Raw genomic sequence first — 27,237 nt, forward strand, 5'->3', positions numbered from 1 at the left:
AAGACGCACATCTGCACCTGAGTGTAAATTTAAAAATACATAAATAAATCTTCTTTTATACATTGAAACCTCACAGCAGAATGCAAACAAACAGTTGTGGAAACTAATACTGAAGTACAGTTTTGAGGTATTTGTACTTTACTTGAGTATTTCCATGTGATGCTACTTTCTACATTTCAGAGGGAAATATTGTACTTTCTACTCCACTACATTTATTTGACAGCTTTAGTTACTTTTCAGATGAAGATTTGACACAATGGATAATATAACAAGCTTTTAAAATACAACACATTGTTAAAGATGAAACCAGTGGTTTCCAACCTTTTTGGCTTTTGACGTCTTACAAAAAGCAGTGTGTAGTCGGGGTCACATTTCACATGTCTATGAGTTGTTAACAGCTCCACCAAATAGTGATTTTTCCCTCTAAACTTCTCACATGCTTTCATTTCAATAAATGTTCAAATGATCCAATATTTCAGCAAAAATCAAAGATTAGAGAAAAAGTCCAAAAACTGAAAACAGATTTGTGTATCAGAACTTTGTTTTTTCTTCTTTCCTCTCCCATTAATCATCTCACCACCCCTCAGATTTATCTGCTGACCCTTTGGAGGGGCCCCACCCCTAGGTTGGGAACCACTGGACTAAACTAGCTAACTGTATATAAAGTAGTGTAAACTAGCTCCACCTCCAGCAGCTACAACAGTAACATGCTGCTCTAACACTGATGCTTCACTATTAATAATCTAATGAATCTGATTTGAATAATATTCTGTCCAGTGTATGAAATGTAATGTATGTATTTAATATATAATGTAACTGGTCTTTATATTCTGTGGTGCTTTGGCCTAGAAGTCAAAGTGTGCAGCTGGCTATTGTTTTCACAATGAAAAAATCCTTTAGAGTGAATTTAGGTCACAATGATGCTTGAAGCAATGAGTCTATATGAAACTGAACTAATTAAAATCATGTGAGATGCAGTGTTGGCAACACGGGGCCAGAAATGGAAACAGCAGGACGTTTCTGAAGTGAAAGTGAGAAAAGCTCAGTGACTCGCTGGCAGGCAGCAGTGACGGCAAAAAAAAAAACGAACGAACAAATCTTTTGAAGTGATTCTTTTTCAAGCGTTGTGTGCACTGCTGCAGGAAATAGCCACAGCCTCACACTAACACCAGCAGATCTCTGGCCTACCCAGCTTTCATATATCACCAAACTAACTGCCAGTGATCCAATGGAAGCAACATTATCCCGTTAAGTAAAGTCAAACATTTCCTCTAATAGTGATCTCAACTGCACCAGGCCTTTATTGGAAGCAGGCTTATATTTCTAATTCCTGCTGTTTGATAAGTATATTTGTTTTCTGATCTGCTTCTGTTTGCTCTGTTTAATTTTTGTTACTGCATTAATCCACTTACAGCAGATAACATCAGTTCCACACGACGTCTAGCTGCAGCTCCTCTACGAGCTCCGCTGATACCCTGTAACTCTCTAACTTCTAACATGGAACGTTTCTTAATTCACAAACCCGTCACATTTCCAGCTGAGTCCCAACCAGTTAGAGATGAAAGTAGGTTAGAGAAGTGGACAGTCACTGAGCCTGAAACAGCTACCGAAGCTGTGACAGCGCAGAGCCACATAACATGCAGACAATCAGCAGCGTTGTTGAGATGTTGAACTGTGACGTTGTGTTTATTATATGCCTAATTGTTTTTCGTGTGTTTGTTTCTTTCTTTATTATTACAGGACGTCAAACCTAAATTTGACCCCCTAAACATGCTCAAAAACTCACCAAATTTGGCCAGCACACCAGGTCTGGTGAAAAATTTAATAAAATGTAAAAATTAATCCCCAAAGTGCCAAAATGTGCTCTCTAGCGCCACCTATGCGACTAAAATGGCCGCCACGGCCCGTAGGAATGTCATAGAGAGATCAAACCAAAACTCAATTATTCGTCTCATCAAGACCTACAAATCATACACTGAAAAAAGTTGTTAAAAACTTTGTAATAACTCGGACGGTTTGGATTTAATAAGCCCTGAAAGTTGCAGTGCCATATCACCCTTACAATGTAAACCAATGGGGAGGCAATCTATGGGCATGAACTTTGTGTCAAACAGAGGCTTCTGACGTCTAAACTATAAGTCTGACCACTTTCAAACCTGTATCAATGGATTCGCCACGAAATTTCCTACTAAAATATGATTTTTAATGTAAGATTTGGCCAAAGTCATGGGATTTATGAGGAGATTTCACAAGAAGCGTACTCTAAAATCCTCCTCTCCAACTGCTCCTGGTGATGTCACTCCCTCAGTGCTGTGAAACATTCTGCAATACACACTCATTATAAAATCACAGGAGGAGCAAGAAAAGACTTTAAAACTCACACTCTAATATCTCAAAAACAATAAAAGATAGAAAAAACATGTAAATTCAAGATTTGTAGGTCAAAGTCTCGTGACTCATTTAAAGTTCAAATGAATTTTGTATCTAAAACTATGTGGAAGCAGTAAATGTTAAAAAAGGTGTGGGTTCGCTCACACTCTCCATTCAAATATAAACAGATGTTTGTGCTGCTGCGAGGTGAAACTGTCAAACAGAGGAAAGGTTGATGTTGCTACGGCAACCACACAACCAGTCTGCCACACACCCTACGCTACGGACGCCGTTGTTTGTTTACATTCTTGTCCCTGGCCCCTCCCTCTGATGACATCACGCAGGTCATGAACATCAACATTTTAACGACGTTTCTTTATTATGTTTCTCTCACCGTCGTATTATGTGAATGACAAGTTCTGGATGTTTTTGTTTTTTTATTGTGATTATGATGCACTTTAATTTTGGCAATTGACAATTAATTATCATTAATCAAATCTGTGGCATCATGTGGATAAAAAACATTACAGTTTATATGTTAAGAGTTTTTTATGGTGATTAATTTTGATTATAAATAATGAAGTTTGTCACACTGAGGACAGATTATTAACTGTTACAGCAGTTATTATTATCTTAAAGGTCAGTTATGTCATGTGTTAAATGTATTAATCAGTTTTCATAATCAGCTATTTATAATTCCACCTGTGATATTTATGATATTACTTTATAGTTTTATAGTTTTAATGCATGAGACGCAGCGTTGGGAATCTGCCGCTCCAGAGATTCTTTTATCAGGTAATTAGCAAAGCCTGAAAAACTGCTTATTTACACTGAAAGTGTCAGTGGAGCTGCTCACTCACCATTTATTAGATTTTTAATAATTACACATTAAAAAAAAAAAAAAGACTATGAATATGAATCAGCTCACAGTATTCCTGCATGTTCAGCAGGAAGTTATTGGCGATGCTTTAAACCTGCTTTAATATTTAACCTTTTTCTTTAAAAACAGATCGTTCTGAGTTAACAACGTGTTTCAGTTTGATTTAGAAACTCATGACTATAACAGAGAAATAAATTGATTCACATAACACATGAAAGACAGAAGATTACTTTCCAGCTTCTCTGTGTTGTAACAAACATGAGCCAAATATCGACTGAGAAACACACAATCCATTCGGTATGAAGCGGCTGGTGTGTTGCCTGTGGTTGCTATTAACCTGAGTATTGATCTTCAGCAGTTGTCTGGTCACAGGAGGAATGACTAACTGAGCTACCAACACCTCCAGACAGCAGATAAAGCTCTTTAAAAACTCTTCAAGCTCTTAAAAGTGTCTTTAAAAACTAGTTCAGTTGTCGACAAAGAGGACTGATTAAAAGCAGTTAAGTGGTTTTCAAAATAAATCGTCATAAATTGAACCAACACACTGTAAAAATGTCGACTTATATTTTCAATCCAATCCACTGTATTTATATAGCACGATTTTAACAAACACGAGGTTTCCAAAGTGCTGCACAGCAAGATAAATAAACACAATAAATAGCACAACAGAACACAATAAAACGATGACGGACACAATAGGATAAAAGTAATAAAATAAGATAAAATCAAATAAAATAAAATAAGATAAAATCAAGTAAAATAAGATAAAAAACAAATAAAATAAAATAAGATAAAATCAAATAAAATAGGATAAAAACAAATAAAATAAAATAAGATAAAATCAAATAAAATAAGATAAAAACAAATAAAATAAGATAAAAACAAATAAGATAAAATCAAATTAAATCAAATAAGATAAAATCAAGTAAAATAAGATAAAAAAAACAAATAAAATAAAATAAGATAAAATCAAATAAAATAGGATAAAAACAAGTAAAATAAAATAAGATAAAATAAAATAAATACAGTGCACTGCTAACACAAGATGCAACACGCTACATGGTGTGAAAGCCAGAGAGAAGAGGTGGATTTTAAGAAGAGATTTAAAATGAGACAGTGAGGAGGCCTAATGTCTAATGTGCAGCGGTAATCCGTTCCACAGTTTTGGAGCTGCAACAGCTCGTTCACCTCTGAGCTTAAGCTTCGCTTTAGGCACCGTCAGGAGCAGCTGGTCAGCTGACCTGAGAGAGCAGCTGGGAGTGTAGGCGTGCAGCAGCTCAGAGAGGTAAGGTGGAGCTAGGGCCATTCAAGGCTTTAAAAAGCAAATAAAATCATTTTTAAATTGAATCCTAAAATGGACGGGCAGCCAGTGGAGTGAAGCTAAAATAGGTGAAATGTGCTCGTACTTGCTTGTGTCAGTTAAAAGACGTGCAGCAGCATTTTGCACCAGTTGCACTAACCTCCATATAAAGTGCAGTGATCCAGCTGCGTGGTCACAAAGGCGTGGGTTACTGTCTCAAAGTGCCGTCTCTGAAGGACTGGTTTTAAATTTAATTTAAAATCTTCCAAAATAAAGTCAAAGTCACTTTTTCAAAGGTTTTTTTGTGAAATGATCTGATATAATAAACACTTTAAAGCTTTATGACAGTCGGCGTTTTCTCACACTGTCACATATAAACCGTATCTTCCATTATCTACTTTACCACTTTGCCTAAACTCACATCTTCATCCTGTTGCTTCACCATCATCTTCCTCCTCATCATCAGCGTGGCTTCATTGCTTGGGAATGACTCGGGAATGGGAACGGTGTGTTGGGATTAGATGGAAATGGAGCACAGACGTGGACCTGGTTTACTTTTTTTAGATTCATGGAGAGCTGCGGTCTCAGATAAGTGCCTCCTCTTCTGAAGATGATTGCTTTCAATCTCCAGTCTCGGATAAGTGAGATCAGATTTAAGGATTTGAATATTAGATGTGCTTTAACATCAGAGGACTGGATGAAGACGACTTTCTTTACTACCTGCTGCTGCTGCTGCTGCACTTTACAAAGGAATCAGCAGGAACATAATATCAGTTTAAAATCAAATCAAGTCTTTTTTATCTATATAATTAATGGTTAGTTTGTAGTTGATTGTTATTGTGTTTGTTAGCATGTTTAATCTTCATCTTTAAACCCTTTTCTCTTGTAAAAGAAAACATACAGTTACTATTAATACATAACCACTGTGTTGCTTGTATATTTCTCTATAATTAACATCCAAACCGTCCAGATTTATTCACCCAGGTTCTGTCCCACGCTGCCAAACACATATCCAGACATGTAAAAGTCCCTCATCATCAGTTATACAGCTGTAGGTTCATTAAGATTCCTCCACACAAGACACATGAGAACATGAAGCTTTTCTATATATATTCAACCGTCCATGAAAACACGAGATTAAATGTGATTAAAGCAGCGTGTGTACCAGAGGAAACTGATCTACAGCAGCTGTGAGTTTCTACTGTAGGTCCCGGTTGTTTTTATTGTCTCCCAGAGGAGAAGACTGTCTGGGGTCGAAGGAATCGCTGCATTAAAACAGACAAAAGACACTTAATGAATAAATAACGAAGTAACATATTGCTCACAAAAAAACATGTAGCGAGAAGAGTAGAAAATACAGCAGCACTGCAAAACATCAACTCATGCCTACAACACGATAATACAGTTCATATCTGACCTTCATCAGCTGCTTGTTAATAACTGATAGATTGTTTATAATGATGAGTTTCTCATATCATAATTCACTGGCTCATAATCAGAGGTCAACGTATGAGAAGATAATCAATACTTCAGACTGAAGCGGCTAAATGTGGAGCAGAAACTCTTTAAACCTCACAGAGAGAATTCAGGCTTGTGTTGCCTCTTTTTACATTAATGCAGCATCTTCCTCCCTCAGCTGACGATGAGGAGTACATGAGCGTGACACATGCATGCATGCTCTCATTATCTTCGCATATATAAATAACAGCTCGTGCAAACACGACGCACTTGTGGTTCACTTCTTGTCATAAATCATTAGACAAAGAAAGAAACAACCTGTGACATCAAAGTCAGAAGTTTTAAAATCCAAATAGCGAGACCTGGATTCTGTTCGGGCTCTGATTATTGATTTCTTATTGATTTATATTATGTCCTGGAGGGACGGCAGGTTGCAGCCGATCACTCTCTCAGCAGAGTGAACGACACGCCGCAGTCTGCTGTTGTTGATGTGGAGTCACACGAGGTGATGGGGGGGGGGGGTGTCTTTAGAGCACCAGATGGTCAATCTCCCACCTGCAGGCGGTCTCATCCCACCAGAGATGAACCCGGTGAGGGAGGTGTCGTCTGCAAACTTCAGGAGCTCGACGGACTGATGACTGCAGGAGCAGCTGTTGGTGTGAAAGAGGAAGAGAAGTGGAGGAAGGACGCAGCCTTGAGGGGAACCGGTGCTGATGGTCTGGGAGTCAGAAACACGTCATAGTCGGGTTTATGGTCGTTAAGTCCTGGGATGATGGTGGAGGTCTTGTCTCCAGTCAGGTGTTAAAGATGTCTGTGAACACTGGAGACAGTTTCAGTACTTCAGGGTGGAGGGAGAGACAGAGTCCTGCCTGATCCTGGAGAGAGGTGTTGTTGGGGTTGTGGAGGAGGAGGAGGAGGAGGAGGAGGCCTCTGAGGCGGGTAGCTGTAGAGGAATCAGGTGGACTATGACGGGGTCAGAGTGCAGCACGGAGGACGGCGTGATACGAACTGTTTGTAGTTTAACAGTCATTTAAGCGTTTACTCAGCCGCTGGTATTTAGGGACTTCATGGATGAGATTCCCTTTGTTAAAGTCACAGAAGACATAATGAAAGAGTCTGGTTTGTCTGTTTCAGACACAGTGGAGGCACAGCGCTGTGCTTCCTGCACGTCGGCCTCATTCACCAGAATGAATGAATGAAGTGAACTCATGGGAGGAGTGGAACAGTTTATAGTTGATGATAAAAGTTTCCAGAACAGGAGAAGAATGCTGCAGCATCACTGTCACATCTTTACAGCAGCCACTGTTAATATAAGAACAGAGACCTGCACCCTCTGCGGTGCAGAGTCCGGTATCGATCCAATCAGACAAGTTTCTGTGAAGCACAAAACAGAAAATGAAGTCTCTGTTCTTCCCCACCAGTAGCTGGAGTTCATCTAGTTTGTTGCACAGTGAACACACGTTAGAGAGGAATATTCTGCCAAAACAGTTATTTTTGACCCCGAGGATATCTCTGTTGAACAGAGAAACCGTCTCCTCGCTCTCCTTTCACCACGTTTCTATTTTTCTGTCTATCTCTCTTCATCCCTCTTCACTCTATTAAACACAGACATGAAAGAGACTCTTGGCCGACACCAAAGCCTTGACGAGCCAAAGTAAATAAACAGTGTCTGTGAGGGAACCTCCCAGCATCGCAGAGCGAAGGAGAAGAAGAAGAAGAAGAGAGGAGAAATAAAAGAGACAGAGCTGAGGGAGGCCAGAGAGACAAACCATCCTGAGAGAGCTGTGACATGTAAAACTGAACGCAGAGAAAGTGACAAATTATAACCAAATATCCAGAATCCACCGCTGCTGCGTAAATATCAGGAGATAAAAAGCTGGTGGCACTAATTCTCCAGTCGGCGCCATTAAAGCGTTGCAGAAGAAGAGGACAGAAAAGATGAAGTCATTAACAGAGCAGCAGTCAAACGATGGAAAACCATGTGGAAAAACAAAAATAACCACTTAGATTCCCAACATGTGATCAGTTTATCTAAATAATGGCTTTTGATAATCAGCTGTGATGCTTTTGGAGATGTTTGATATAATTCCTCTGGAAAACAAATCTCATATTTGTTTATTTGTTGCAGCCACATCAGTTTGAAGGTAAAGTGAAGCTTCAACAACAGTGCTGAGCTCCTGATACGACCAGATATCAGCACATTTCAATACATTTCTATACATAGAAACACATGAAAATGAATAAAAAGGTTTTGATTCGTATGTTGCTGCTGCTGTTGTTGTTGTTTTTGTTGACATGTGAGAGACGAGGTGCGACCTGCTGATAATAAAGCAAAAAGCAAAGACAGAAGAGAGACGAGACGTGATGTTTTCTTATTGTTGCCACCAGCAGAAACTTTCAACTTGATATAATAAGATCATTTTTCTCATTTTAACGAGAAACAACTGGTTATATTATGCAAGTTATGCAGCACATTATGTGCTCAAGAGCTCATGAAGATATGTGTACTGGTAGTTAATATTTATATCTAAATCCAGGTATAATCTCATGGTGTTGAGCTCCCCCTGGTGGTCATTAAGTTTATTGCACCAGTTTCCTTTTTAGTTGCTGCATAAGTGGAGCTAGTGTGCAGTTTTGAGAATATATGCCTGTTAGTTACATAAGTTGTATATTAATGATATCTGTATCCCTTTCAAGTTGTTTCTGCAAAGATTTGAATATGTTTGGCAGAGTTAGCATCTTGCTTGTTTATGCTAGGCTGTTTAGCTAGCTAAGTCTGGTTAGCTAATCAGGTGCTAGTCAGGCCCACTTCAGATTTAACTGATATTGCCAACCTCAAAACTCTGTATTTCATTGTTTGAATATTTTACAGTTTATTTGAGGATGTGGTTGCTATAGAAATGTGAGAATGTTTTATCTCTGTGTGTTATTTCTTTATACCTACCTGTAGTGTTCCTGTAATATAAAAGGAAACAAATAACCACATGGACGACTACAGTTATTGTTATCAGATGTATTATGTTGATACATTTAGTTTCAGTTTCACAAAGAAAAGATTCAATGAGACATAAAGAAAAACACAGAAACTAAGTGATGAATCTAAACATATTCAAGCCTCAAGTTTTTATTGGATCAGCTGTTAACGATCTGTGTAGTTTGGCGAGGACAGAATAATATGATATTATATGATATTATATGATATTATATTATATTATAACTGGACCTTGTGTAATATGGTGATATTCCAGAGCAGATGATGACTGTGAGCTCACTACGTTTCACCTTCTGTTAAAGAGAAACTACTGAAATAGACACAAGCACAGCAAAGAGCTGTTTAAACGCCATGCTGGTGCACATGCCTGTTACCATGGTTACATATATGTTACATATATACACCTTGACAGTTCATGTGCAGCAGGTGGATTTAATAGTTTAGATACATTTCAAGTGTTTGTTTCACACCAGCTTAAACTAGATGAGTTATTATCAGCCAGAGAGAAACAAGCAACATAAATGTTTGTTGCAATGACAGCACCTATTATAAGAAAACGTTATCATTATAACATATTTCATATGACAAAAATAGATTTTCTCATTAAAACAAGATACGTTTTGTCTTTTAAATAAGAAAAGTTTGTTGTTATGATGAGAAATGGAAGCACGTGTATATAACAGGGGTGTGCTGGAATACAAATATGTTATTCAGCAAAGCACAAATAGTGGGCTTTTAACGAATATTTGTTTCATACAAATATTTCCGAAATTATTTGTTTTCAGGAAGAAAAATAAAACATGTCAAATACCAGCGTGCAGGTCGGTTACATCACTATCTCAGTGTCTCTCCTCTGCTCCGCTGTTACGTCTATCAGCAGGTCTCAGTGAGGGGAGTCACATCCACCTGCTACATGACGCACATTTCCTAGTTTGGACATCACTCCCGGAGTTGGGGGTGTTCCCCAGAGATAAAGCTGAACTACTGACACACGCTTCATGAACACTTATTGTAACACTTTAATTTTCTAAAATTAAAAGCGTAATAAAAACAAAAACAGGATTTTTAAACCTCTTTACACTTTTATTCGAATACAAATACAAATAATTTTGCTGCTTCAACAAATACAGATACAAATACAAATACTGGGCTCTCTGCACATCCCTAGTATGTACTACACATAAAACTCCCAGTACTCACTGCGGTACTACAGTATAGTTATCGCTGTGCAGGAAAGTATGGTATTGTGTATATTTCTGGGCTGCATTGATGTGTAGTAGTTTTGTGTATTTTATGATGGATGTGTGACGCGTGTGAACTGTGTTGGTATGTTTTTTTTACTGTGAATTTTAAGTTTTGTGCACAAACTGCAAACCAGTTTCCCTCAGTGATAATACTACTTTTCTTTACTAAGGTGACAGTTCTTTGCTGCTGTACCTTTGACTCTCTGACTGTCTTTCCCTCCACAGGAAGTGCCGGTACTTCAGTGACGTTCAACCGTAACGGCGACGCCCCCGGACGCTACGACCTGTTTCAGTATCAGCTGAACAACGTGAGCGGCGCCGGCTACCGCATGATCGGACAGTGGACGGAGTCCCTGCAGCTCAACGTGAGTGTTGAATACATTCTGTTGTTGGTGCAGAAAAAGGGTTTGACGTGAACAAAAGATGAGAACGAGCAGCTGTCTTCATTCAGGAAGACGACACGCTGAGTCCAGATTTCTGATGATGAAGAGGAGTTTGTGGTGAAGGAGAGGAGGGGGGGGGGGGGGGTCTGCCTGATGAATGGTGATGTAAACAACATGAATACATGATTTGTACATCAGCAGTTAGTTTCCTGGTGTTTATTGTGGTTATTTGTGTTATTTTTACCTCATAAACAGATATTAAAGTCTCACTTTGTGCTACATGATATTAAACATAAAAACATACATAAATATAAATAAAGTGACGTTAGAGACCAGTGATGGGAGAAATATTCACATCCTTTACTTATACAAACTCTACACTGAAAATGTTCATTAGTAAAAATACAGAAGTATTATCATTAAAAGTAAAAGGACTATCTTTGTAGAAAATCATCCTTGTGACTCATATATTAGATAAATCCAATAAAGTGCATTAATAATACTGAAGCATCAGAGTGTCAGCAGCATTTTACTGTTGTAGCTGCTTTCAATAATCATTTTTCAATGAAAAAGTTCAATTATTTCTTTAAAAACTCATCATCTGCTCCCTCATGTTAAAAAAGTTTTCCTGCTGGACACCAGATGTTCCTCCTTCACTGTAAAGTCCATCTTAGTGTTTCTACGTCATATGTGTGTCAGATGCATACTGGACCCTGATTGGCTCCAAACTGGCTGTGATGTCACAAATCCTGCAGGTTCCACCAGGTGTTAAACTGAGACTTAAGGTGAGCTGAGAGAAACTGCAGTTCCTCTCAGGAAGCAGGTTTATGATCCACAGTTCTCCACATGTCACCGTATCTTATACCAGGGTCTGGGTGAATACTCCTCTCTGATTGGCCAGCAGGTGTGCCTTAACGTTATTGCACATGTAGTTCGGCTGAAGTTTAATCACCATAATCAACCAACCTGTAGCCATGGCAACATTAAAGCTTACTTGTTAGGAAGTTCAGAAGAACGAGACGCCGGAGACGAAAAACAGACGAAGAAGAAAAGAAAGAAACCAAGAAGAAGAAGTTGAAGAGCTTCAAATAACAGAGGAAGAGGAGGATGAGATGAATACAAACAGGAACACTGATGTGCAGTTCTGCTCAATGACACCTTACATGAATTTAATGCCTCGGTTCAGGCTGGTGGTGAGTACAGTGTGGCAAGTTGTCATGACAACGGTAAGCTTTTGCCTCATAACCTTTTGATTTTGAGTTCAAAACTTTCACCAGAAATTTGTGAGTGTTTTTATTTTATATCGGCGGTAAACGACCGCAGTATAAGCAGGATGGCGCTTCGCCTCCACGTCGCACCTTTAAACCGTTTAACTCACACCTACCAGTTGGTGATCCTTCATATAGAGAACAGAATCATACAGAATAATACAGAGACTCTAACAAGGTTTTGCATTCATTAACGCCGTCAGATCTAGCGTGTGGATACGAACATGTCTAATCTCTCCTGACTGCTGAGAGATTGAAAGAATCTGCATCCAGCTTTATTAATAACTCCCCCTGAAACGCCGACCGCTGTGGTTCCACGTTGTCTGTGTTTTATCAGAGCCGGCTGGGACTCGCTGCAGGATTATCAGCCCAATTTACAGCAGATTTGTGCCTCTTTACAATCTGAGAGGGGGATTCCTAATTGGAGGCTGGGTCAGGACTGATGGTCAGAGGAGATTATGGGATGGTGTGAGAGGTTTACAGATTTATTAGGCGGCTTGATCCGACACGGCACGCCGACGCCAAGCGGAGCGCAAAGAGAAGAAAACAAAGAGAATAAAGGACGGAACTGATCTCAGACTTATTCACACTGATTGAATTTATCCTTATCTAGCCATCCTCTAAACTGATGGTTTCCAACCTCGGGTTCGGGCCCCTCTCAGGGGTCACGAGATTAGAGTCAGAAAACTAGAAAAGTTCTGCTGAACAAATTTGTATTCAGTTCCTGTACATGTCCAGTAGTGTCCAGCAGCTGCAAACACACAAGACTGTCTTGTGATGAGCTGAAAAGTTGAAGCATCTTTCCTCTAAACAGCTGATCGTGTTCAGGGTCACTATACATACAAAGTCTCGTCTTTATGACTCTGCTTCATAAACATTCAGAGATGAAGGCTGCAACTAACCAATATTCTGCTTATTATTTTCTTTATTCATTCATTTTATCGTTTAGTCTATAGAATATCAGATAACGTCCGGTGTAATTTTCCACAGTCCAAGGTGACGTCTTCAAATGTCAACAGTCCAAAACCCAGAAATATTCAGTTTACAACATGAATTATATATAAACTGAAGAAGAGCAGAAAATATTCACATTTAAGAAGCTGAAAGCAGCAAATTTTTAACATTTTGTTTAAAAATTACTAAAATGATTAGATGATAGTTGGAGATGACGACCCAGTAGCCTTCTGGTTCACCACCATAGACTGTATAAAAATATGGACGTAGTTACCGTGACGTCACTCGTTGGTTTCTGAAAAGTGGTTTTGAAGCCGTCGCCATCTCCGTCGCCAACTCCCAGCCAATCAAAAATGGGCAAAGAGGCGGCCAAGCCACCTAGCGGCTGGCGGACCTGTCACTCAAAGCAGCCATGTCCTTCATTATGCATAACTTTACTGCTTAATGAAATTTAAACGGGTGAGTTATAAAAAAATTCACCCAGGCTGTAAACATGTTTATTTCTGCTGTAAAGTTGGGCATTTTAACGTTGGGGTCTCTGGGGATTGACTCGCTTTTGGAGCCTGCAGTTTTTGGCTTCATTTTACAGCCCCAGAGGTTGGCACTTGTCAACCACCTTTGTTGTCTGTGTCTTTGTTTCCTGTCTGGACAGACAGAAGGATTAAGATGTTTTGGTTAGATCTTGATATCTTCATCACAGACTGATATAAAGTCTGAGGGTCAGTGTGAGAAACACTAATGAGCAGAAAACAAACCCACAAGCTAGAAATCTTTTATGGCTGATGGACAATAAAAGCAAATTTCATTCAAGTGAAGTGAACGGGAGCCATGATGAGTCTGTTATCCAGTTCTTATACATATATATATAATCTACCAGCTTCAGAAACCTCCTGCGTCCACACTGTCAGACGTCAGGAACTGTGTTCGTTCATTTCTGTAACTTCCTGAAACAGATCCGATGTGACGCTCACCGTCTCCACGCAGTGATTGATCAGCTTCACCGTCTCCACGCAGTGATTGATCAGCTGAGTTTCAGCTTCTCTCTCAGAACAACAGAGTGCAACACTATTATTCTCTCTATTATCTACCCAAGAGCTTCCTTTTTGTCAGTGTTTTGGTTCATTTTTTTTGAAAGTTATGAAATTAAGTTAATGAAGTCTTAAAGAAATCAGATGAAACATCAAAGTATCATTTACATTTTCTATTACTGTCATCTGTAAGTGCCTTCATCATTTCAAGTGTTAATTGTATAAAAAGACTTCCAGGAGAGACTGTCTGAAAATAAACACCATTATCACAGCACCGTCTCCATGACGACTGACTTCTTACTGATCATTCATAATCGGAGCCTTAGCCGTGCTATCAGCGTGATGTCAGTCTGTCTGTTGCTCCACCAGACTGAAACATCTCAACAACCGCGGAGGTTCTTCAGACAGTCATGTTCCTCAGAGGATGATCCCTCTGACTGAAATATCTCAACAGCTGTTGGATGGATTACTGTGAAATGAGATTCATGTTCCCCTCAGGATGAACTGTCATAACTTAATCAGGTCAAAGTGTCTTTGGTTTATGACCAGAGACGTTCCCATCAGTCTCAGCTGAACTCTGTGTTAAGTGTTAATTAGCAAATGTTAGCATGCTAACACACTAAGGTGATGGTGAACATGCTAAACATCAGCATGTTAGCATGCAGATTAGCTGCCAGCATGACTGCAGACTATTAGGTGACATTTGTTCAGTGCAAAGACAGAAATGCAAATGAAACAGAGCAAGTGGATGTTTGAATTTTTATGCATTTATAATTATAAAAGCTCTACTGAAGTCTCAGTGGAGTCACTGGTGTGACTGAAGCTTCCAGAAACTCGTTGCTGTTGGTGTTGAATTATTCTGCTCAGAAATCTGTCCTGAAATAGTTTTTCAGTTTCCAGAGATACTGTGTGCTGAGAAGCAAAGTGATGCTGAATTATTAAGCAGAGTTTTCCTTCACTGCTTTATGGAGAGCCGGCGAAGTCACAGTATCACCAAAAAATATATATCTCCTGAGAATTAAATGTCCCAGGCATCATTGGAGACTGAATCTGAGCAAACTGGAGGATCTAACAGGTTTCTGCTGAGGATGAGAGTGTCTGATCCTAGTAGAGTTTACACTGGATCAAGAAAACTGCAGTTACACTATCAGACCTGATGTTTACTGAAAATATGGATCCACATAAATCTAATAATGATCATTGTGAGCAGCATGTTGAGTCATAACTCAGTCAAATCTGAACAAACTGATGTTTATTGTAAATTAACATCCATAACTGTTGTATTCATTTAATTTATGATGAACAGTCCGACCTTGACAGCTAAATACATATGTGGTGTTTTATTCAACATACTTTCCATTCATTCTATTTCTTGTACAGCAATAATAAACAACTTGAAGTAATCCGACCTGATCATATGAATGATGTATTTGTGCTCTAATTTACTTCACAGTCACACAATAATAATAACATTCAATAGTGAACACAGCTCTAATTGGATCTGTGCTGGTTGCTGCTCCCTCCTCCTCCTCCTCCTCCTCCTCCTCCTCCTTCTTTCTTGTTCAGAGTCATGTTCACCTGTTTGTTTACATCACAGAGGAAGAGTTTAACTAATCATTTCTATTGCTGCACTGGCTATCAAATATTATATGTCTTATAGGCTATAATACGAAAAAGAACTGAGAAGAAAATTATCAAATTTACATGTTCATTTTATCCATTTACAGTCCAAAGTGACGACCAGCAACACTTTAAACTTCTCTAAACGTTTGAGTCTGAAACAGCCCAACCTGCAGCGAGACTCCAGCATTGAAACTCCACCGTTAACAAAAATATTTTGTTCTTTAGTTAATTCATTTAGTTAGTTAACAGAGCACCCGCTCCCTGCTCACTCTCTGATGTCTCTGCCTCTTCACCACCATCCTCATCATCACCTGCAGACTGCTTCAATAAATCTGTTACCTCCGAGTGCTTCATACTTTAAACAGGAGTTTGATACTTTCAGTTTCAGTTGTGATGGCAACTACTACCTGCTGTTACAAATTGCACCAGCTGTGTCGCTGCAGTTAAAACGACCTGTATAAATACATGTATATAGGTTATACAACTCTGGGTTGGACCAGCCCACCGGGAAAATTCCCAAACTTCCTGATGGCCAGGCTGGTTAAACATAGTTATCTACCAACTTTCTCTGCTCACTGTTGGAATCTGCTGCAATAAACTAAATGTCAGGAGACTGTACTCCGTTTCTTCTTCGCTGGTTTTCTGTTGCTGACTTGCTCGTCTGTCCAGTAGGAGGAGAATGTCCCGTTTTGGTGTTTTATTGTGAAAAGAGGAATCTGTAGAAACAAGCTGAAACTCCTGCTTGTTTTTGCACGAAAACAGCATTTTAGAATTTAGCTGCCTAATGTAGACGTCATCTTTATAACTTGAGCATGAAAAAGTCAGACAGACAGAATCTGCTCATTTTAAAGTCACAAGATACCAAAATATGACTTAAGGAGCTGCAGCTCCTTATTTCCACATTAAAGTTTCCCACCACTGCTTTCATCATTTCATTCATAACGGATCAAATGCTCCGTTGTTAAAAGTGTGATTCTTCAACTATCGTGATTTTTGTGTCCCTGGAAGAAATAAAACGTTTTTTAATTTTTTATTTTTGTCACACTTACATGACACTGAAAGGACGTCACATTAAGTATTTTCCATCTGCAGTCAAAGGTAAAAGAAACGAAGAAATTAGTGTTTGGTAGATTATTTCTTTGTTGTAACAATGCTTCTTGGCAATAGATCTTATATCGTTGGAAAGCCTGTTTATTTCCCCTTTAAATGGTGCCACATTTGTAAGAAACATGCATTAATGGGATGAGCAGCAGAGCTCAGTATAATAATAATAATAATAATATCTTTATTTATATAGCATCTTTAAAAACAGAGTTTACAAAGTGCTTTGACAGACAAAGCAAAAGTAGCACAATGCAAAGCAAAGACACAACAGAAAAATCAATAGAAAAACAACAGAGAGATGATAAAAACGACATTAAATAAAAGCGAGTCTGTAAAAATGGGTTTTAAGAAGTGATTCAAAAGAAGTTACTGATTCTGCAGCCTTATCTCCTCAGGCAGGTTGTTCCAAAGCCGAGGGGCCCTGATGGCAAAAGCACGATCACCTTTAGATTTAAACCTCGACTTTAAAACAGCCAGAAGGGCCCCGTCTGAGGATCTAAGGCTGCAGGCTGCCTCGTACAGGGTCAGTATTTCTGTTATGTAGCTTAGAGCCAGACCCAGACAAGCTTAAAAAGTGATCAGTAAAATCTTAAAATCAATTCTAAAATGAACAGGGAGCCAATGGAGATGAGCCAGGATCGGGGTGATGTGATCTGTTTAAACCAGTAAGAAGCCGAGCTGCTGCTGAGAAGGATTTTTGTTTTATGCTGGAAAGGAGAGTTACAGTAATCTAGTCTGGAGAAAATGAAAGTGTAGATGATTTGTTCAAGGTCAGAGTGGGAGAGCATTGGCTTAGTTCTAGAAATGGTTCTTATTTGCAGGAAGCAGGACTGGACAACTTTTTAATGTGTGGTTTGAAACTTAAATCTGAATTAAACAGTACTCATGTAGGTGGATAGGGGATGTGGGTTGCGCCCATGAAAAATTTGCCAAATCTTCTTGGCAAATTATTTCTTTGTTGTAACAATGCTTCTTGGCAATAAATCTGTTGAAAAGCCTGTTTATTTCCCTTTTAAATGGTGCCACATTTGTAAGGAACATGCATTTGTGGGATGAGCAGCAGAGCTGAGTATGTGGGTTGCGCCCATGAAAAATTTGCCAAATCTTCTCTGCCAATGCCAAACAGCTTATTCTGCCATTGACTCTTGTTTGGTGTTTGGTGGATTGGATGATTGAAGTTTGAAGACATATTGGCAATTTAACAATTTATTGATTTAACAAACAGGAGCCTCAGTAGCATGTGGAACAACCATACACAGCCACAACAGCCTGGCACCTCCTCCTCATGCTGGTCACCAGCCTGGTCACACACTGCTGTGGGATGGCATCCCATTCTTCAACCAGCATTTGTCAGCCAACGTGGTTGTGTTGGTCACTCTGGCACGAACAGCTCACCCAAGCTGATCCCACAAGTGTTCAATGGGGTTGAGGTCAGGACTGCTGGCAGGCCGTTCCATCCTCTCCACTCCCAAATTCTGGAGGTAGTCTCTGATAAACCCCGCTCTGTGGGGGCGAGCGTTGTCATCTCGGAGGATAGAGTTCGGTCCCAGAATGTGGAGATATGGGATCGCCACTGGTTGCAGAATCTCATCTCGATATCTCTCTGCATTGAGATTGCCTCCAATGATGACAAGCCTCGTTTTTCCAGTGAGGGAGATGCCGCCCCACACCATCACACTGCCTCCACCAAAAGATGTTATTCTATCGGTGCAGCGATCAGCATAGCATTCTCCACGTCTTCTCCACACTTTGACCCTACGATCCAACTGCCGTAGGTAGAATCTGGACTCATCACTGAACATAACGTTCCTCCACATGTTCAGGTTCCAGTGCACGTGTTGCCGACACCAGCGCAAACTGGCCTGACAGTGAAGGGCAGTCATGGCAGGCCTCCTGGCAGCCCTATGAGACCGGAGATTGGCTGCGTGCAGTCTGTTCCAGCAGAGAGCTGTCGGCCATATCGTCCTGCAAACCTCGACTGCAAATCTGTAGAAGACAGCCTACGGTACCTCAGTGCTTGCTCTTCTTGGGGTGTCATCTTCTTGGGACGCCCACTTCACAGCCTGTCACTGACATCCCCCGTTATATGGCCTTCACTTTGGAGATGGTACTAGGGCTCACTCCAAATAATGCCGCAACTTGGATTTGCAGAACACCAGCTTGAAGTTGCCCTATCGCACGGGCCCTATCCAGATCAGTCAAACGTGGCATGCCGATGCTTGGAGCAGACACCTACTGACCACTGTAGCAGGGCCCATGCTCACAGGGGGTACCAGAAGCTCAAAACAAGAGTCAATGGTAGAATAAGCTGTTTGGCATTGGCAGAGAAGATTTGGCAAATTTTTCATGGGCGCAACCCACATACTCAACTCTGCTGCTCATCCCACAAATGCATGTTCTTTACAAATATGGCACCATTTAAAAGGGAAATAAACAGGCTTTCCAACGGTATAAGATTTATTGCCAAGAAGCATTGTTACAACAAAGAAATAATCTACCAAACACTAATTTCCTTACTTTTTGTGCTAAGTTTACATCAGAAACAACAATTTTCACCAGTGCAGTTTTTCAACCATGTCATCTCCATCACAACACATATTTTAATATAAAATGTATAAAAATAAAAGAGTCATAAAAGAGTTAATAATATTTTGTAGTTTTTAATATTGCGCAATTATGGTTACAATAGATTTATAGAATTAGAAAACATGATTTTTATGCTGTTCCTGGTGTAAATGATGGGAAAAGATCTTTAAAATCCTGAAATTCATAAATTTATATATTCAGGCAGATCAGTGTGTGAGATTTCCTGAAATATTTATTTTACATCACTAATTTTGTTTGAAACACATCTGTTTTGCTGTGATGGAAATGATGATTTCCTCTGACTGTTAGAATAAAAAGCCAAAAATTATATACTTTTAAAGAATCAATACATATCTATAAAAAAATGATAGTTAAAGAATGATCCATAAAGTGTGTATCCTCAGCAGTATGAAGCAGGCGTGTGTGAAGACTACAGCTGTGATCTGATCTGCATCCTCCTGCTTCTGCATTCAGGTCCACGTCTCTGCTTCTTCACAACACTAAATTATTCACCTCAGTAGCTCGCGGTAAGCCAGATGTGGCAGAGCAGTCGCTATTAGGCCTCCTATTATTGCTCCTTTCCCTCTATCCTCATAACTCCTTTGTGTGTGTTTTGCGGCGTGTGGAGCTATTACTGAAACTATACGTTGAGGCGTGACAGTCAGACCTAATGTGATTTAGCTTTAGAGGTGCATGTACTCTGCTTTTCTTAAAAGGCACAGAGGAGTAATCAGCATATTTAGACGAGCAGTCACCTCTGTGTGAACCTGCTGTTAACAGAGAAGAAAAACCCCTGTTACATACAGATCAATTATATGACATACGTGATCTGCCCTACATGTGCACTTTACATTACATGTGTGAACGACGGCAGGAGAAGAATAATATTCAAATGATTCTCCCTCATCAGACACGTTTTACATCAGATGCAAATTATCTTAAAACTAGAAGACAAGAGACAGAATTACACTTTGAGTTTTAGTCAAATTTTAATTATTAGATTTTTTGTTCAGTTTAATTTGAATCAACAGAAGCTAAAGACACTTTAGTCTAGTTTTATATAAGTGACATTTCACTTTAAAGCTGTGGCCATCTTTGTCATGTACAGTTACCATGGTTACTTCCAAGGATTTGAAGTCTTAACACAGTTACATTTATTCTTTTCCTTTTCAAACGCCGCCTATCGAGACATTAAATTAAGTTTGCTGCTGGAAAGGAAGGTAAATACATAAATAAAGAAGAGAGAATAAAAGGAATATAATGTGTGCGTTTACCTGTCGACACGCAGAAGAAGAAGAAACCATTTCGTCTTAGTAGATTTAGTATTTTGACAAAAATGTTTATTAGTCATAAGAATTTATTTTATTTTATGATAGATAATTAACTCTCTGGTCACTGTTGTCTTCTTCTCTTCAGTATATTTCAGTAGCTGCACACAACACTGCATAAATAAAAGCTGATTAAAGATAAAACTTTTATTTCCTGATGCCGAGAACAAGAAGTCAACTGACAAACAACCGTCTGAGTTTTCTTAACGAGGTCTAACGAGCTCTCTAATCTGAACGGCTGGTTAATCTGTCATCTCTCAGTGAGACTTTACAATAATCCAGCATTTCACCACAGATTCTCTGTACATTTCTACAACAGTTTAGTCAACTGAAGACGTTTTAGTCCCAAAGATGGCCGACGGAGAGTAACGTTGACTAGATAATGTGACGTTAGCTTGTCTGTTGCTGCTTCTTGTCTCATTCTTAGTGGATTGTTGATAATCTATAAATCTTGTTTCTTCATCATAGTTTTCAACAGTTTACTTGTTACAGATGCAGAGAAACAGTCGGCTGCTGATTCCTTTCTGTCTCTGCCTGGTTTTTTTTTTTCAGTCTTTAGCTGCCTGCTGGCAGAGCTTTTCTGTGGTTTAATGGGTCAATCAGGCTCTGTTTCGGTCTGATGCGTCTCTGTCGGGGTTTATGTGGCCATAATCTGCCCAGGACAACTCTTTCAGCACCCAGGAGCCCTCTGTCTGTTAACTTCCAGCTGGAGCCTCCTCGGGACAAATCACATCCAGTAATAAACAAACATGTCTGTTCCAGTAAGAGAGTGAGACTCAGAACATGTGGGACAGTCCTGGTATGGAATTATATAATGTCTTTACACTGCAGTGTTTCAGGATTTACATGTTTAAAACAGAGAAAAGGGTGTTTTTAAGTCTTTTTGCAGTTCATCTTTTCATATTAGCACAATACAGATATGCAAGTTCAAAACCTCAAATCACTGAAATACTCCCTAAATTATTCTATTATAGTTATTATATGTAATTTGGCCTTTATGGTACGAATATAAGACGAACTCACCTTTTCCAGCAGCTGACACACTTTCAACTTGTTATGTTGGGAAAGTTTTAATCCAATCAGAAGAGAGTCTTCATCCTTCCACCCAATCAGAAGATGAGTCTGTTCTATCTGGTCGATGGACAGCCGTCACTCAGCTGTTCGACGCTTCGGTCCTCGCTGTGTTTCGTTTTCGCTCATCATGAATTTATTTCCTCTGCGATATAAAAACTCATTACAGGAATCTTCAGAAACTCCTGCAGGTTAAACTGAGCTAACAAACACTTTCAGTGCTGACTGACTCTTACTGGGAATCCATACTGGGAATCTATACTGGAAGTCCGTCACCCAACCGGATGTTGACGACTGTTCTGGGAAGTACAAACCGCCGGCATCGAAGGGTCGTAGAAAAGGGTAAAGTTTTGTTTATTCTTGCTGTATAATAGTTAAATTTTGATTCAGCATATTGTTAACACACGTTTGTTTGTATTCTTAACGACCACCTCTTCATGTCGTAGAAGTTTTTTGTACTAATGTGAAGAAAAAAAGTTTGCTGAGTCACTTTGACAGCAGCAGCTAGCTGGTTAGCGATCATTTAACGCAGGTTAATGTTTTATTGCTATTTATTATGATGCATCTGGTTTTGGAGCTGATTCTAGATCCTGACCTTCATCATCATCATCAATACTTCAGGTCGATCGCTGAGCAAATGGACTACTTGTTGTCCAGGATCGGTGCTGAACTCTTCAGGGACGCCATCGAGCACAAAGACTCGCTGTCACACTGAGGTAATATTATATATAATTCACATGACTGTCTGTGTTTTCATGTCATGAGATGATTCAGGCAGCAAATTCATGTTAAACCACAAACCAGTTAAAATGTCTTAAATTCTATGAGGTGAAATTACAAGAAGAGAAGAAGAGTAGTTTTAATATTATATTACTAAAAGATCAAAACAAGTGTTAAAACATTTTATATTTGAATATATACTTTTTCTTTATATATCTTATAAAACAGACATCTAAAATAACAGTAATGACATCACACTAAATACATTAACTATTTACAAATAAAGAATTATTAAGAAGTATGTCGGAGGCTGCTGGACCCATCTTGACCTCTGTCTGACCCCGACAGTCCAGCCTGGAGAGGATCAGTACCAGACTGAGGACAAAATAATACATTTACAATACATTCTGCAGGACAGCTTCTTCTCTCTGGCCTGTTTCCAGTGGGGGGGGGGGGGGGTCCTCCACTGGGAGCAGCAGGGTCCTGAAGAGATTTCCGTGCTGTTTGTTCCCTCCAGGATCATCATCAAAAACTGCAGAGCTCAGGTCTACAGGGTCTCCTATAAACCCTCCAGGCTGGCAGGTCTCAAGCTGCTTTCTGAACTAGAATGATACAATAGTGAGATAGTGTGATTATTGGACTGTTTTTGCAACAAGAAGTCACTAGTTTAAGGATAAACCAATGAACTGATTAATAACAAGTATTGTGTTTGTATCAAAGCTGATATATCTAATTAAAAACACGTCAGTGAGTCTCATCGCTGCACTGGGTCACATGTTCCTTCATCATGAAGAGTTTGGTCACGTTAGTTTGTTTAGAAACGGCTCCAAAGACTAATAACAGCATCATGTCTTCAGTCACAGGAGAGCAGTTCCTTGTATATCAGACACCAGCTTAATGTGCTTCTTATCACAACCTCTTGACTTCATACTGAAGTTCTTTAATGTAGTACAAAGTCAAGAGGTTGTGATAAGAAGCACAACAAGCTGGTGAAGCTGTAAACAGAAGCAGGTATGTGCAGTGATGTCTGATCTGTCCAATGAATGAATGAGGTTTGGTCATTAGTGCAACACGTTGGAGATGTGTGATCCAGTTTGGAAAGAAAACTCACCTTCTTGGTTAGAGATGATGTAGTAAAGTCATCACCAGGATGTTCTCCCTTTCTGCTCTTGACCTCTTCTTGTCTTTTTTTCTTGCTGCAGAAATATGTTCCTCAGAGTCTTGCAGTCATCTACTATAAATAGGTGAACATGTGTTTTTATTAATGCTTTCTTCATTTGGTTTCAGGTACATGGCAACATGAGAATCTTTTATCAGTCTTGCCTTCAGTTACTACATTAGACTGTTGCTGACTGTGAACATGAAGATCATGATGTCAACGTTCATCTCCGTCCCAACAGAAGATCTGTGGAGGAACATTTCCCCAAAAACTCTGTCAGAAGTTGAACTTCTCAAATGGTAAAGCAACTTTTTCGCTTGTTCTGGCCGTTGTTGATGCTGACCAGCAGTTCAGAGTCGTACAAGCTGGAGACGTTGGGAGGACCAGTGATGGAGGAGTATATGCAGCCTGCAGCAGATGGGACTCTCAGCGTACCTCCTCCTCCTCCTCCTCCTCCTCCTCCTCCGCCAGGTGCTGCTCAGCACGAGGTCGTATGTGATGAGGCCGAATCCTGGACACAGTCTGGGAAGGATGGCTGTTGAAAACGCCTTCGGCATCCTGGCGTCAAGATGGAGGATGTTCTACACAAGAATAAACCGACATCCCATAATGTTGATCAGCTTTCTGCTGTCACCGCAGGAATCTCAGCGGTTGCTGGAGGAGGAAGAGCAGCTGGGAAAACAAATGAACATTAAAAACATGAGAGGAAACAGCGGCTCAAGGGAGGCATATATATATATATATATATATATATATATATATATATATATATATATATATATATATATATATACAGACATCAAGAAAACAAGTTAAACAAATATGAGCAAACATTAAATATGAGCAGCAGGTGGACAAGAAAATGTGTAAATAGAGATTATTACTATAGACTATGTAGGTAGACTGTTACTCTATTTACAGATGTGGTTTTATGTTATAATACTACGTGTATATGTATAATATTAACAGTAATTATTATTATTAATCTTTTCATGACTGTAAAAATAAATGAATGACTTCACACCTCCACAGTTTCTCTTTTTATTTGTTCAACAACATATTGATCTCCTTGTAAAGCAGTGATCAGATCAACAGTAAATAAACAGTTTCTATCTGCATCACTGGATATATTGAAACAAAGACGACCTCCATGGAGATCTCCCTCTGTCTGTGAGTTGTATTATTATTAATAATAGTGATAACAGTGAGCTCACAGACAGACTGGGAGCTGATCAATCAATGTAGATACGGTTAATAAGATCAAACACATATAAAGTGGGATATTTGTGTGATTTAAACTGCTGTCTGTGCAGATTACGCTTCACTAAACACGACAGAAATAGACTCAAAGTGTGAACAGGCGTCTATCAGGGTCAGTGTGGACTGATGCCTTTAATAAAATGGAAGCGTTCTGTTTGACAAACGTCAAAAACGCCTCTAAAAATGCTTCCTGTGTGGAAAAACGCTCTAACAGGCTCAATATAAACACACTGTGTCAAGAACTGAACAACGGCTTGGACTCAAAATACAGACTAACACAGTATGCAAGTTCAAAAAACAGTCCTTTGATTGCAGCAGGTGATCAGTCAGTACAACAAGATAATCCAAATCCACAGGCAAAAGGCGAAGTCAAAGACTAAACAGGTCAGGAACTATAAGGCTTACTGGGGAAAAAGGCCTGAACGCTGAAGGAAGGGAACACTGAGACTATATACACGACGAGACACAGGGCAGGTAATCACACGGGAGGGAGACACACGAGGGCAGGAAGTGAAGGACCTGGAACGAGACAAGAGGTGAGTATCAAAATAAAACAGGAAGTACAAGACAAGGAACACTGGGAGAAACAAAAAGATAACTCATCCATCCAGCCGGTGCATAACACACTGGAAGAAACTCACCAGCCGTGCACGTGTGAACATGTAACTGTCTCATCCTCACATATAAGACGACTCCACTTTAATAAATGTGACTTTAGAATAAAATATCATCTTATATTCAGGAGATACAGTATTTGTATTTGTTTCTCACTGAACTGGTTAGTTTTTATGATGTGAAGTAGCTGCTGTAACACTTGAATCTGTCTTTGGGATCAATAAATAACTCAATCGATCTATCTGAAGGCACAGACGCACATTACAACTCTACATAACATGAAATAATGTTCAAAACTACAATTTATTTACATCATCATGAGCTGATGGTTTAGCAGAAGTCAGATAAAACAAATAATATTAAACAGAAAATAAAAACATGCAGTTAAACTAAACTAATGTTGGATTATCTGCTGGAAGCTGCACCACAGAATAATCTCAGTCACTGTGAAGTTCATCAAGTGGATTAAACTCTTCATATCCATGATATGAGATTTCAAGCTTCATTTAGAAAATGGCTGTTTGTGATGATGACTCTGCAAACTGAGAACACACAAACATAGTTTAATAACATTTCCACAGACGGGATTAGAGTCACAACACTGTAATGTATAGATTATGTATTATAGATTTTATATCAGTCACATTCATCCACCTATCAATCGTCATTTCTTTGTCTTTAATCTATTCAAACTGAGTAAGATGTTATATTTTATCATTAAAGGAAGGACACTGCAGGACACAGACCACATGTCTCTCCTCCCTCCAGGCTGGAGACTCTTCATCCCATCACTTCACTTCACATTCATTCACTTCATCACTTGTCATTTCTTTCCCTCTCTAGTAGGGATGCACGATATTATCAGCACGTCATCGGTATCGGCTGATATAAGCTCTAAAATGAAATATCAGCATCGGCCGAAATGAACATTTTCTGCCGATTATGAGAGGCCGATATGTCGCCTTCTCCTCCACCGGATAACTGTGCTTCCCTCCACGGACTGTTTCATCCTGACGGTCCCGGTGCTTCTTCTAGTAGAGGGTAGAGTAGAGAGGCTAGCTGGCTGTGCTGCCCTCCAGCCATGCTGCAGCTAACACTCCGCTAGCCCAACGTTAGCCCCGAGTCCCGGTTTGTTATTCAGGTTAAAGTGGGAAGAAGCAGCTGAGTGAAGTGCAGCCTGCGGAGGAAACACCGGGACCGTTAGGGAGAAACAGTCCGTGGAAGAGCTGCTGTGTTCAGCTGCACAGACAGGAAACCCCTCGGCTGACAGGATGTACCACTCTGTTTGGGGAAAAGAAACTTCTTCTTTTTGGTTTATAACGGCGGTTGGCGACCAGCGTATTAGGTGCATTACCGCCACCTTCTGCTCCGGAGTGTGGACCAGAGATTAAATCCTACACATTAATCCTGTCTGTCTAATAAACTCAATGAAAAATCCAATATCGTGCATCCCTACTCTCTAGTAAACATCTTGTGTATCAGCTTCAGCAGTTGGTTTCTTCAGGGCCAGACTGATCCTGCGTCCTGATGCTTTGTTTATTCAGGGTTTGAACATGTGTTGTGTGAACCAGCGAGGACTGACAGGTGGGAGGAAGTCTTCCTCACCGACTCTCCTGCAGCGTCGGCCTTTAGTCCCCAGAACACAAATGTCATCTGTGTGTTGTAGAAATTAATAATGTGAGAAAAAAATCAACAGAATCAGTTGTGTCAGTAAGCGCCTTAAAATGACACGCATACTGTATATTTACGTTGCCGTGACAACGCCCTCTAGCAGCTGTAGTATAATAATATCATCATCTCTCGCTCTCTATCGCTGCACAACTTATCAGAGTAATCCAGTGATGGTTGTCATGGCTACTTTACATCCCCCAAAGCATTATGGGAACTGTAGTTT

General features: G+C 39.6%; 1 protein-coding gene and 1 long non-coding RNA gene across 2 annotated transcripts in view; one reads left to right on the plus strand and one right to left on the minus strand.

The window, feature by feature from the left end:
- Positions 1-27,237, plus strand: part of LOC121889612 (metabotropic glutamate receptor 7-like) — a 146,824-nt gene that overhangs the window by 56,243 nt on the left and 63,344 nt on the right. The window contains exon 6 of the mRNA XM_042401708.1: positions 10,470-10,609. Coding sequence (XP_042257642.1) covers positions 10,470-10,609 — 140 coding nt within the window. The remainder of the gene's footprint in view (positions 1-10,469; positions 10,610-27,237) is intronic.
- Positions 22,525-26,228, minus strand: LOC121889657. Its single transcript, XR_006093583.1, has 3 exons — positions 25,134-26,228; positions 23,421-24,140; positions 22,525-22,911 (listed from the first exon to the last, which is right to left on the minus strand). It is a non-coding gene; the product is annotated as an uncharacterized LOC121889657 (long non-coding RNA).

The sequence above is a fragment of the Thunnus maccoyii genome, chromosome 3 (assembly GCF_910596095.1).
Source record: "Thunnus maccoyii chromosome 3, fThuMac1.1, whole genome shotgun sequence".
NCBI classification, from domain to species: Eukaryota; Metazoa; Chordata; class Actinopteri; order Scombriformes; family Scombridae; genus Thunnus; species Thunnus maccoyii.